The sequence below is a fragment of the Grampus griseus genome (genome assembly GCF_964374135.1).
Source record: "Grampus griseus genome assembly, chromosome: 1".
Classification (NCBI taxonomy): Eukaryota; Metazoa; Chordata; class Mammalia; order Artiodactyla; family Delphinidae; genus Grampus; species Grampus griseus.
The window spans coordinates 157,717,447-157,731,664 of NC_139017.1; the positions used below are offsets into that span (position 1 = coordinate 157,717,447).

The 14,218-nt window shown below is 36.8% G+C and overlaps 1 protein-coding gene across 2 annotated transcripts; it reads right to left on the reverse strand.

Annotated features, from left to right (window-relative positions):
- Nucleotides 1-4,739: 4,739 nt before the first annotated feature.
- ZBTB8A (zinc finger and BTB domain containing 8A) lies at nucleotides 4,740-13,536 on the reverse strand (the record flags this gene model as incomplete). 2 transcript variants are annotated; one of them, XM_082652428.1, is made up of 3 exons in its annotated part: nucleotides 4,740-5,557; nucleotides 10,135-10,304; nucleotides 12,716-13,536. In XM_082652428.1, the coding sequence occupies 3 exons, from the start codon at nucleotides 13,533-13,535 to the stop codon at nucleotides 5,225-5,227; spliced, it is 1,323 nt and encodes a 440-aa protein (XP_082508554.1). In that variant the 3' UTR covers nucleotides 4,740-5,224. The 2 variants fall into 2 exon arrangements, with proteins under 2 accessions (XP_082508554.1, XP_082508553.1); XM_082652427.1 differs by having other exon boundaries at nucleotides 4,740-5,376; nucleotides 12,716-13,535.
- Nucleotides 13,537-14,218: the final 682 nt, after the last annotated feature.

Consider the following 14,218-nt stretch of genomic DNA (forward strand, 5'->3'; position numbering starts at 1 on the left):
TTTAATTACTCTGAATTACTGTGTGAATTCCCAGACTGCAACCCATGATCAAATAAAAATGCAAATACATCTCAAAGTAAAAATGGGCTATTTTAATTTAGTGTCCATACTATTTGACCCTAATAAAAAGCTTAGATGAGGGGGCATACACAATATCTTAAAATTTCACAAAAATTAATATTTTCTTGGACTGGGCAACCATATTTTAATTTTTTTTCCTTAATGATAGGGTTGCGAACCAGTGGACTGGAATGTGAAATGGTTCCACTGCCCAACTTTAGCATCTATCTATCTGGGGAGAAAAAGGGAAACCTTGACTAGGGGACCTATTTTGCACATAAAAGACACTGGAAAGATTTAAAAAAAATGTATCCAGGCCCCATCTGCCAGAGATTCTGCTTTACTTAGGCATCTGTATTTTTGAAATTTCCACAAGTGATTCTCAAGTGCAGCCAAGATTGAGAACTACTATCTAGGTAAAAATGTTCCATTTTTTTCCCTTATAGGCTGAATAAGATAATTTACTCAATAAAAGAATTAAGTAGTTGTAAATAATATCAACAAGGAATTAAAAGATTTTCCCAGTGGGAAAATCAAGAAACTATATAATGGACCTGTGTATCTAGAAATCCAAAAGAGTGAAGTAAAGTATAATCAGTTCTTAGATCTACTTTACAAGTTGTCTTTAATAATGTTTGCAAATGATCTAATCAAGCCCAAAGGTAAAGAGATGACTGGCATTACCCTGGTCACTGGTTTCCTATCTAAAGATGATGAAGTACCAATGGCTTTTGCTGGTGTGAAGAAAATTAAAAGAGGCAGGGAAAAGTGTTTATCATGCTTTTAAGTAAATACATTTCAAAATATTTTGCATTTAAAAGTTAAGAGTCCTGGGACTTCCCCGGTGGTCCAGTGGTTAAGAATCTGCCTTCCAATGCAGGGTACAGGGGGTTGATGCCTGGTCAGGGAACTAAGATCCCACAGGCCGTGGGGCAACTAAGCAACTACTGAGCTGGCGTGCCACAACTAGAGAACCCACGCACTGCAACTAGAGAGAAGCCCACACGCCACAACGAAGACCCAGTGCAGCCAAACAAAATAATAATAATAATTAAGAGTCCCCTGGCTTCTCCTGTGTGTGGCTTATTAACATATTTCACTTTTCATTGGCATTAACACAGGTACTTTAGGGAGAAGGCTGATAAGTTAGAAAATGAAGTTTATAGATTCTCTGTGGATTTCATTTTTCTGTTCTATTCATGGCTCAATTGGCATGAATAGTTGAGAAACTCCTGTATCAAAATAAAATATTAATTATACTTCACAATATATAAAATTGGCTAAATAATGCCACTTGTGTGACAACCTGAATTTTTATCATTGAAACTCTTGTAACCAAAGTCACATCCTTTACATAATATTTATTCTGTATAGGATTTATCCACATACAATGACGTCAGCTTTAAAACAATTGGCTGTAATTTGTATAAACTCATCTTATAAAATAGAGTAATACACAACACACCTCAGTGATTTAAGCTGATATTCTAGGATTCAGAAAATCTGATCATTCTAATTCCTATTTTTGCCACTGTTTCACTGGGTTGTCTTAGGCAGGTTGCTTTACTGTTCTGTGCCTCAATTTCTTTACCTTTCATGTGATAAATGTCCTATTTCATAGATATGTAAAGAATAACATAAAAATTATTAAATACTTTGCAAATATAAAATGCTATATAAATGATAAATAGTAATACTGATCCACTCTAATATAAAATAACTTAGAACTTTCCATTTATAATCTAAAGTTTGGTCCTCCAGTACCTACTGTTATCACCCTTCCCAGTTAAACACATCTTATGCTGTACTGTTTTTAGTGATTTTTCCATAGTATTAATTTTAGGACTCCAAACATATATAACCAATATGAGTGGAAATTTCAATATATCTTAGCATGACTCAGCAAAATAACTAACGAATTGAGTTCTGAGCTCATAAGTAACTGAAACACTAAACTTTTCATCCATTAAGCAGTAACTTGGCCACATAAAAGCAGTAACTGTTTGATTTCATCACTCAGACATACAATATTGAAAAATTTGTTCTTAAAAAGGTCTTAAGATATATGATAACTATAGAAGGAACCTTGTAAAGATGTGATTTGCTGCTCTATGGTTACCAGCTTATAAGTGCAAGGAGTAACAGGAGTAATGAAGTGAGACTGTAATGCTCAAAGGGAATTCAAAAAGTGATACAGCCCAAGGTTTTCAGTGCTGGACTCCTGAGCTCTGCAGTGTCTGGGGAAAGGTTTGTAGGGAGCTTAAACCAGAGCAGCTCTGTCCTTTAGAGTTTCCTTAAATGTTGAACTTCTCTATGAAACAATTCATTTGAAGAAGGGGTTTCTTGGGTAAAAAAAAATCTTTTAACCCACTGGCCTAGTCAATTTTGCCTCCTCCAGACAGTAGGCATGACTCAGTGGTGATTTATTTTGCAAAACTTCATCCTATCAACCGGATCTTGAGGACCATAGATTTAGAAGGGTGTTCAGAAGCTGATAAAACAGCATTCTTGTAAGAGCAAACTTTGGTCTAACCAACTTCCATTATTTTCCTAACATTAAAAAGAAAAAGGGCTTCCCTGGTGGCGCAGTGATTGAGAGTCCGCCTGCCGATGCAGGGGACACGGGTTCGTGCCCCCGTCCGGGAAGATCCCACATGCCGCGGAGCGGCTGGGCCCGTGAGCCCGTGAGCCATGGCCGCTGAGCCTGTGCGTCCGGAGCCTGTGCTCCGCAACGGGAGAGACCGCAACAGTGAGAGGCCCGCGTACCGCAAAAAAAAAACAAAAAACAAAAAAAATTGGCATAAATAAAGCTTATATTAACAGATTATACCCCTATGTAATATTTTCCCACATTTAAGAGCCAAAGAATTCAGTTTTCTTAGAAACCATTAATAGTTACGCTCTAGAAAAGAGTTGATCTCTAAAGTCTTAGATAAATATGATGATACTGGAGTTATTATTTACAACTTACAAACATGTCACGTATGTTCTTTTATGATACTAAAATGATAGAACAGATGCACTGTCTAGTTTGGTGAATTTGAGAGCTGTTTTGTGGGGATTGCTTGATGCTTGTTATAAACAATTGTGAGAAAGCATTATTTCTGATAAGGCTCTACAAGTGCTGGTGGCACTGTGTTCAGTGGACCTTGCTGACGATCATGCTGATGTTTGCATGCAGAATATAGTAGCATCAAAGAACATTTAGATCATAGACTAAAGTGCGTTAGAGTATACACATGCAAGCACAACTTCATTTCTATAAATAAAGCTCAAGTCAGTCATTTTTCCTATTGGTTCCAATGATTAAAAATCAGATTACAATTTTGAAAGATGTTATCATCCTCTGGTGAGACTAAAGAATGACAAGTGTTCCCTCCCTCATTTGGAACAATGGAATTGTTAAGACTCCTGACTCAGGAGTGGTCATGTTGGGAGACAATGAACTCAATGCACACTATCCGGTCTTGAAGCAATTGGAAATTTACCATCAGGGGAATCTTGAAAAAAATCTCAGAATTAGGTACCATAAAACAAAGTGGTTATTCATCTATTTATAAAAAAAAACTTAAAGAAATTAACCATTTTGGCCCACAAATTGGTATTAAGGACAATCATTACTTAAAGAATAAGAGAAAATAACATAAAAAGTATCTTGAGGTATGTCATGGCAGTTAAAAATACGGTATAATACATGGAGCCTCTATCAAAATTAAAACAAGCTTAATTGGGATAACTTGCCAAGACCTTTATGAACAGTTCTTTACTTCTAGTATTTAGATTTTATCTTTACAACTAAAATAATGCATCTCCAATTTGACTGTAATTTTGGAATGTTTCATAATTCATATAGGGGAGGAGTTAAAACTTAATTTTGTATTCTAGTAGAAAAGTTTGTTTTGAAGAATTATATATAAATTATATAAACTGCTTAAAGAACTTAGGAGAATAATGTGTTCAAATAGTTTTATATATAAAATTTATATATAAATAACATAAAATGTCAATAGGTACTATAGGGACATTACCTAGCACTACTTGAATAACTCTAGTTCAAGATATTATATGTTGTTGAAGGTGATTAAATTCCTCTTCTTTCATACTTTCTAATTCTCATAGGCTTCTTTTTATAATTATTGCAGATTGGTGAGGTTTGACTTCACTTCTTCACCATTTCAGGGGACTATCCAGGGAGAGGCAGTTGAAAGAGGACTGTTTAAAATCAAAACCTGTCCAGTTACCAGTCCCACCACTTAAACTTTCTGACCTTAATTTCCTCATTTGTAAATCAGAGACAATACTATTTACCTTGCTGATTAGGTGGGGAGATGTGTGAAAGAGCACTTTATAAGTAATATAGTAGTATATAAATGGAGGAAATTAATCTTAAGAACCGGTAAGAACCTCCAGTTTTCTTTTTTTCTCTGGAGAGGAAGAGAGCTATATAGACAGATCCTCAAAAAACTACCTTGACAGTATTAGTTTCCTGCTTTAAGAAAGTGATGTCTGTATATAATCTCTGATCAGCTTCTATTTTAGAGTTTGTTCTTTTTAAACACTGACTACATAAGAGTAATTTTTAACTTAATGACAAAAGTTTCAAATATGAATGATTTCAAACAGTTTAGGTTTGTTTTCTGCCATAATTATTGGAATAATGATAGGTCATTTTCAGTCTGAAGGTAATGGACTAATTAGTTTAGTCAGGTAGGGTGCCAGGCCCTTAAATGTGCTCTTACCTGGTTCCCTGTGAAAATTCAATAGTGGTAGTTTATATGTTTTTGAAACACCTTGAAATTATCTTATATACAGTTTGGTTGTGGTGAATTTATTTAAAATATTTTCTTTGAAAAAAGTTCACTAAGTAGATCTTCCAATATTAAAAAAAAAGGTATCTCTGTAATAAAAGTAAGAGGATTAATTGTTCATCCATCATGCCAACTCAAGCTAGGTCTTTCTTTCTTTCCAGTGCAGCAACAGATTTTAGGGCAACAAAGTTCAGAATGGATACAATGGTCTGTTCAGAAAGCATGCAAGTGATATCAGGTCATTACTTTCAGGTCAGTCTGATAATTTGTTAACCAGACTCTGACCATGGAAAGAGAGAGTTATGGGAAGTCAATGTAAGTTGCAGACATGCCAGATCTGTTGGTTCACACCCCAGCTACCTGATGTTGGGCTTTATTTCCTTTTCTTCTTCTTCTTCACTATCATCAACCTGTTGTATGACCAGATCAGCAGACCCATCCTCTACAATCTCCACGTATGATCTATTCTCATCCTCACCCAAGTGCCATCTGGAATCCTTATCTCCATCTGATGGGGACATAAGATGCTGTTCAGCTTCCAAATCAATGGGGAGGCTGTCTATGCCAACTTCAGCAAGGCACTCATTACAGAGTCTGTAGCGCCTGGTTCCTTCCTGTACCACTTGACCTGTTAGATCAGTCACATGGCGTTTGCATTTTCTGCAGATGAGTTTGCATGCCTGGTGAATCTGTGTAGAGATTTAAATAGTGATAAAAAAAGATTTTTCAAAAGCAGAACAGTTTGATATTCTAAGTAGCAATTCATAAATTTAAAATGTTCAAAGCCAAGCATTAGTATTAAATTAACATCTAGTTATTAGAAAAAAATCACAGGTTTTGGTGATAAATTAATGTCACAGAAATATTAAATACCAGCTTTCTCTAAATAATGTCTACTATGTTTTTATGATTAATATTACATACTTAATAATTTCACATATCCCTTAATCCAATAATATTTTTATATCTGAGGTAACAAGGGACACATTCCCAGAATAATACAAAATTATTGCAAACACTTAATATCTGCCATATACTTTTCTAAGGACTTTACATATCTTTTTTTTTTTTTTTTGGCGGTACGCAGGCCTCTCACTGTTGTGGCCTCTCCCGTTGCGGAGCACAGGCTCCGGACACGCAGGCTCAGCGGCCATGGCTCACGAGCCTAGCCACTCTGCGGCATGTGGGATCTTCCCGGACCGGGGCACGAACCCGTGTTCTCTGCATCAGCAGGCGGACTCTCAACCACTGTGCCACCAGGGAAGCCCAGGGCTTTACATATCTTAATTCAGGGGAAAAAACTCATTTCATTTGAATACTAATATTTTGTTATTTCGCTAGAGAAAGAAAAACTATTGTCCCAAATTTAAATTTATCAAAAAATATTTTTCAATATAAGGATTATTGCCACTTTTATTAATGAAAGATCTAATAGAAAGAAGACTGGACTAGGAATTGGAAAGATTGGGTTCTAGTCCTGCTTTTGTCATTTAATAACCATGTTATCTTGAAGCAAGTAACTTAAAACATTATAAACCTGCTTCCAGGGTGACTGTCAAAATATTTAACAACTGGTAAGGTATGGGCACCACCCAAACAGAACAGAAGCCTGACTATCAGAATGGACACTGGTTATAAACAACCACTATGGTGGTTCTGCTACATATCAGTCTATTATTATTCCTAACTGCTCCGTTATTACTAATAGGGATACAACTCAGGTTGTGTGGACCAAATGAGTTAATATGTGTGAAATGCTTTGGGAAGAAGTTGTAATTGATGAATAATTGTATATTATAGTTAGTAACTTTGTTCAATAGCTGTCAGAGCAATAGATTATAGATTCTAATCTAAAAATTATTACATATAATTAACTATATATGCTGAATTAATGTTTATGGTATATTCATTTAGATAATGTCAGAATGGTATGAAAGTGGGCCACCAAACACAAATAGTCAAAAAACCCAAGAGAACTAAAGCAGTCTGGTAAAATATCTAAGAAAATGTATGGGACTACCACTCAGTACAGTTATTATCTTCTGCTTAACCACTGACATATTAATCAGTAAATGTTGAAAGTACATAATTTGAGTGTACCTTTATTTCTCCTGAGATAGAATCAGTATTATGGTTATCCTATGTGGCACTGTTTTTATTACAAAGTTCTGACACAGATTCATGTTCATCCCCCTCCAAATCCAATACAGTTACGAAGACAAAGAAATTAAGTGAAACACTGTAATGTTAAAACTGAAAATATCATCATGAACTCACTATTTTAAAAATATATACCTTCTAGCTCAGAAACAATCTAAAAAGGATACCCTAATAACAATGAGCACCCTGGGTGTCCAAATTTTGGTTTCTAATTTCATTCCCCGCTAAGAGGTACCAAAGCTCCTTTGAGAAATGGCTGATTCCAGTTTTGTGGCGGGGGAAGTACAAGATGAGCCTAGGGCTCTTTTGGAGCCAGAGAACAAGAGCACTGAAAATTTAATGGAGTTGTGACAAAAGGACACAAGAGCCAGCTTCAAAGGTCCCCACTGCACAAATTTGAAATTTTGAGTATCAAAAAAATAATAATTGTTATGGATCCAAACATAATGAACCAATGAAAATTCATGAGAACATATGCTATTTAAAAAAACAAAGCCAGAAAAAACTCATGTACCATTTGAGACGACTATTAAATCACTCTTCACTTTGAAAATTGGTGGTTAAAGGGAAATAATTAAACATTTATCTTGCTTCTCCTTTAGGAACCCTATTTCAAAGTAACCAAATAGCCCCAGGTGATGAAGGAAAGCTTTACTTTATAGAATTCCAGCTAATAATATAGAAGGAAGGATAATACTAGTAAATCATTCCACAACTCCAAGTAAAATTAATAATTTGGACAGAGATTACCAATTGGTATTAATACTATTAAATGAATAGTTCATGGGGAAATGGATAGTCATATAATACCAAAATAGTTACACAGAGATTCCTTTCTAATTACAATGCAATGGTGGGATCATAGTATCATCACCCTAATCCAGTGATCAATTGTAACAACATGAATGATGGGTCCACCAGATACGATGTGTCTCCTAATGTGACACAATATGAAACATACAATTTTGTCTTTGATGAAAGTATTTAAGTTGAATCCATTAAGCCTCTAGATAAAACTTCCCGTTTTCGGAAAATGCAGGGGGTGATAAAAGAACAAGCTAAAGATGACACCATGTAGAAGCAAGCAGAGAAATCCAGAGGTAGGATATTTTGTAAAACAATTGGCTCAATATCTTCAGTAAGTCAATGTTATTTTTAAAAAGGTGGGGGAGGGTGGCAGGGGCGGGTAGGGAACTATGCTAGCTCAAAAACATATTTAAGGGATCTAACAATGAGATGAGTTCTGGATTGGATTCTGGCTTGGACACACCAGCTATAAGTGGTATTTTAGGAAACTATAGGTAAATTTGAACTGTGTAACACATAATTTTATTGAGATGGAAAGGTAGAGATTATTCACTAAAGAAGGCAGGTTACAGGGGCCTCCCTGGTGGTGCAGTGGTTAAGGATCCGCCTGCTAATGGAGGGGACACGGGTTTGAGCCCTGGTCTGGGAAGACCCCACATACCGCGGAGCAACTGAGCCCGTGCGCCACAGCTACTGATCCTGCACTCTAGAGCCCACGAACCACAATTACTGAGCCCGTGTGCCACAACTACTGAAGCCCGCACGCCTAGAGCCCGTGCTGTACAACAAGAGAAGCCACCGCAATGAGAAGCCCGTGCACCGCAAGGAAGAGTAGCCCCCGCTCGCCGCAACAAGAGAAAGCCCACGTGCACCAACAAAGACCCAATGCAGCCAAAAATAAATGAAAAAAATAAATAAATCTAAAAACAAAAAAAGAAAGCAGGTTACAAAATAGCATATACAGTATGATATCATTTTGGTTAAAAAAAATAAATGCACATGATAAAGTGTTAAGAATGGTAATATCTGGGTGGTAAAAATATGATATTTTAATTTTCTTATTCTTACGTCTATTTTCGTAGTTTTTATAATGCATACTTATTGCTTTTGTAATAATAAAAGGTTATTTTAACTTTTAAATTAGCTTCAGAGATTAATGAAGGCAGAGAGTTTGTTTTGCTCACTGCCGTATACCTAGCTCTCAGAAAAGGGTCTGGCACATAGTAGGTGCTCAATATATATTTGTTGGATGAATCCCTAGAAAGCAATGCATCAAGTGACCAATACCCTTCCAAATTAAAAGGAGCTCGTATAAATGAAATAAAAGTATGGGTAATAGAACATCAATTTTGGAAAAAATTTTTGCTGCAAGATGAACAGCAGAATAATTCCAATGTCACTACCAATGTCACCAGGGAAGTCCCATCACTACCTTATTAAACCACCAGAGCACTGAACAGAAAATTCCCTGAGATTTTTCTGACTGCTGACAGTCCAGTCCTTGATTGAGAGTCGCCCTATTGCCCATCTCACTCCATTCCTTCAGGAGACCAGAGAAACTGGAAAGACACTAGAAAGAGGCTGTAGTGGAGAGAGGTCAGACAGCAGAAACTAGACTGACAACCTACCAGATAAGGATTCAAGAATCACTAGCAGATGCTTAGTATCTGAAGTGGTGATTCTGACATAGACATTTAAAAAGTTTTAAACATTTTAATAGTTTACATTGTCTTTGGCTCTGAAAAAACCGGGATATAAAAATAATAGATTTTAAGTGAATTGAAATGGATATTCAAAAGAATATCTCTTATTTCAAGGTTTCAGAGGAGGAAAAAAACCTATTTTAAAAAATATGGGGCTTCCCTGGTGGCGCAGTGGTTAAGAATCTGCCTGCCAATGCAAGGGACAAGGGTTTGAGCACTGGTCTGGGAAGATCCCACATGCTGTGGAGCAGCTAAGCCCGTGCACCATAACTACTGAGCCTGCGCTCTAGAGCCTGTGCTCCACAAGAGAATCCACGACGATGAGAAGCGCGCACTGCAAAGAAGAGTAGCCCCTGCTCGCCGCAACTAGAGAAAGCCCATGTGCAGCAACGAAAGACCCAACACAGCCAAAAATAAATAAAAATTTAAAATATATAAAATTATGCATTATGTGCAAAGTAAAACATTAAATTGGAAAAATTGTTTAATATTGCATAGTTGTGTGAAAAGATTTTCCTCAGTGAACTAGATTATCCTAAAGCAGATAAATGCATGTATTTCCTAAAAAGTAAAATGATGAAAAATCATATACATACTGTTCGAAAATGGCTACTTAGATGGTCTAGCCGGCTAAATCTTTTCCCACAAGCTTGACAGGGATAGGGCCTTTCTCCTGTGTGACAACGAAGGTGGCGCTTGAGGTCTGCCTTCCGCTTCACCACATGTGTGCAGTACGGGCACTTGAACCTCATCCTGGGCAGGTCATCTGTCAAGAGACAGTTTGATTAAGTCACCGGAAAGTTCATAATCACCGTTCTGATAACATCAAGAATCCAAAAGGGGCTGGAGAGTCCAATCTCGGAAAGGTAGGCAACAAGGAGAAGGAAGAAATTTTATAAAGACTAGATTGTCAGTGTAATCCTAAGTATAGAACCGTACCTTCAGGATTTGATATATTTACAAAGCCTGGGTAGATTTAGACTGTCCCACTCATCTTTTTATTTAATGGCATAGAGTCACTAGATTTAAGTAAAGAAGTAGTACTACTAGATTTTAAAACTACAGACACAATCCAGGGTCTTTACGCTTTTAAGTAACTTGTTTTATTTACATGGGTTTATCACCCCCGCCCCCCGCTCTTAACTTTTCTTTAAAAAAATCTTTTTAATCGTTCCACCTGGGCAGGAATCTGACTCGCAGGCATTCAGTCATAATCCCACAGATGGTAGCTTCACCCCATTGGCTCCGCAGCCAAGCACACACACCAGATGTCTGAACCCCCTTGCTCTTACTTTTCATACAGCTGTACTGCTTTTCTTTTAAAGGTTAAAAAGTGTCAAGGATCTTTAATCGTTTGTTTTAAAACTCACACATATTCAAAATGTTAGTTGTGGTTGGAGGCAAACCTTCTCAATTTAACAGCAGTTAAGTTCAGCTGTTCATTATTGAAGTTAGATTTAAATAACCTAGAGTTACAAAAGTGCAAAGCCCAAGAAAGGATAACTTTGTTGCTGTTTTAAAATGCAACAGAGATTTCCCATTTTTGCTGTTATTTCTGTCTGCCTTGGTCAATGGTAGAGTGCCTCAGCATTTTCAGAAAGCTTTTATAATATGATACAGTTTCATGTATTTTCATGTTAGTATCCTACAGGAAAATGTGATTAGTAAAAATCAATCAGGTTGCCTATTACTTTTAAATATGTTATCTATAACCAAATTATTTTCAAATTTACACAACCAGGGAAATGTGAATATTGATTGGCTTTTAGTGATATTAAGGACTTGTTAATTTTGTTTAGGTATGATAATAATGGTATTGTAGTTTTTTTTCTAAGACTATATTTTAGGGACACATTCTGAAATATTTACACATGAAAACATGATGTCTGAGATTTGCTTAAAAATGGGAGTGGTCGGGGGCAGAGGTACAAATGAAACAAGACTGGTCATGAGCGGGACTGGGTAACGGGTGCATGGCGGTTAATTAGACTACTCTACTTTTATATATACTTGGAAATTTTCTAAAATTAAAAAACTTAAATATATCAACAATCTTTTTTTCTTTTTTTAACATCCTTATTGGAGTATAATTGTCATCTAAATCTTATACTCTGCAAGAGTTTAATTTTATCATAATTTTTCTTTAAATTCACATGTAAAATATTAAGCAAATTTGCTAACTGATTAATTGGTGGGGGGAACTGGATGATATACATTTCTAATCTCTGTTCTCTACTTTGAAACTATCAGCCTCCAATAATATCTCTGCATTTTACTACTATGATAAAAATGAGATGCCTCATGGTGGTACAGAGATACAGTATCAATATTATATGTTGTATTAGTTAAGTTTTTTAAAATTATGTATTTATATCTTAATAAAATCAGATTTAGTTTAATTTCTTTTCGATACTGGGTCTGTGAACCTTTACCAATATGTATGGTTGCTCTATTTAACTTTTCTGTATAAAAATACTGCTCCTGAGTGAATACTCAGAAAAAAAAGTAGGGCTTCGCTGGTGGCGCAGTGGTTGAGAGTCCGCCTGCCGATGCAGGGGACATGGGTTCGTGCCCCGGTCCGGGAAGATCCCACATGCTGCGGAGCGGCTGGGCCTGTGAGCCATGGCCGCTGAGCCTGCGCATCCGGAGCCTGTGCTCCGCAACGGGAGAGGCCACAACAGTGAGAGGCCCGCGTACCGCAAAAAAAAAAAAAGTAAACTATTTAAAGTGAAAATATGATATATAACTGAATATGATGTATAACTGTACAGCAAAGTGTGCTGTACACCTGAAACTAACACAACATTGTTAATCAACTATACTCCAATATAAAATTTTAAAAAATAAAGTGAAAATATGTGTCTTAAGGATTGAACCACTTTACAAAAGAGCTTTACATTTAACAGTAATCTAATTGCCCACAGATAAGCAGGTTTCGAAATTCATGGGTTTCTGACCCTCAGAACTCTATTGTTTTGACTTCATTAAATTTATCCAGTATTATAATTTTTAAAATTTGTGTTTTATGCATAGATTTCATTAGAGAAGTATGACTTAAAAAAAAATCACTTGTTTCAACTTCCCATAACACCTAAAAGTAAGGGCATGTTGAGATAGGATTGATTTACATCAGAGTCTTGGAACCTGACTGAGGGGACTGATTCTCTTTCTGGGTACCTGGAAAACTTCTTGATGTGACATCGGATCCTTGACCATACTGATAGCCAACAGGAGTAGAGTCCATTTCCGCATCCATTTGTGCCTGTTCTTCAGATTGTGAGATGTGGCTGGAAGAATCAGATGTTCGTGCTTCTCGTTTGCTTGACTTATAATGAGCCATTTCAGAAGGCTGTGACAACCTCAAATGTTTGGATTTTTTAATGGAATCTTTCCTTTGTTCATGCTTGGCCAGAGGCTGTTGAGTATTCCTTTGGGAGGCTGGATGGTAATTATACTTACTCCAAGATTTCCCACTTATACCTGTTCCTTGATCTGGGCTTAGGTGAGAATGTGGAGAACTGCTTTCATCTTGCCAGCCACCGCTATAAAAAGAGGAGCGTTCTATACCATCAGAACTGGCATTTTTATCCGAAAGGCTGAAATAGCGATCCTTTTCTTTTTCACTAATGTCTAATGAAGATTTAATAAAGGTCTTACATACACTAATGACATCAGTCATCTGAAGGAAGCTAGCAGCGGACATCACTTCTATGACATTCTGACCTGTGAGAGAGAGCTTGCCGGAATAGACAAAGTCCAGGATAACTGTAAAAGTGTCAGGGGAGAAAGCCTGAAACGTTGCTGTGGTTGGCTGACTTGTCTCCTTGGAGTTCTGGGAAAGAAGCATTTTAAAGTAGCCGCTACTAGCAAATAATACATTTCGATGGGCTTTAAAGACCTTTCCTTCAACCAGAATACTGCAGTCACAAAATACATCCTGCCTGCGCTGCTCATTCAGTTGTTGCAGGAGGTGAGACTGATGAGAGGAGATCTCCATTCTAAAGAGGAAAAGAAACAGTGGTTACCAAAAATCGGAGTAACACTGCTTCTCTGAGTCAAGTAAAATGACAGTCAGAAACCTCTGTCCTTTTTCCATTAAAAACACTTTCTCCTTAGAGAATATCGTCTCCAAGACACAGAAGATAATGGGTTTCAGGATATCATGTAAGACTCTACTCTTAGTTAGTTATTACATTTTTAGACAATTATTTGTTCAGTCACTGAACCTGATTGAGCATCTTCTATAAATCAGGCCTTCTGCTATATATGGTGAACTAAACAGGCTTGATTCTTGCCTCCATGTAGTTTTTAATCTAGCCGGGTACCAGCTTGAAACAAATACTCATATGAAGTTATAAATGACAAGTTAAGTGCTAAGACAGAAGGAGCGTGCTCTTAGTATAAAAAGGTGAACTAGTTTAGATTGGGATGGAGAGGGTTAGGGAATACCTCTCCAAGAAGTCACATTTAAGCTGAGACCTCAAAGATGACTAGGAATTAGCCAGGTGAAGAATGAAGGGAGAAGATTTCTGATTCCAGCAAAATGGTGGTCTAGAAAGTGCTGAAACTTTGCTGTCACAAATCTCTAGAGATGCTGGCTAAATACTGCCAAGGCTTTAAACTGTATGGCTGAGCTGCTGGGGCAGCAACATGGGCTCCGGTTTTTATCAGTAACAGAAA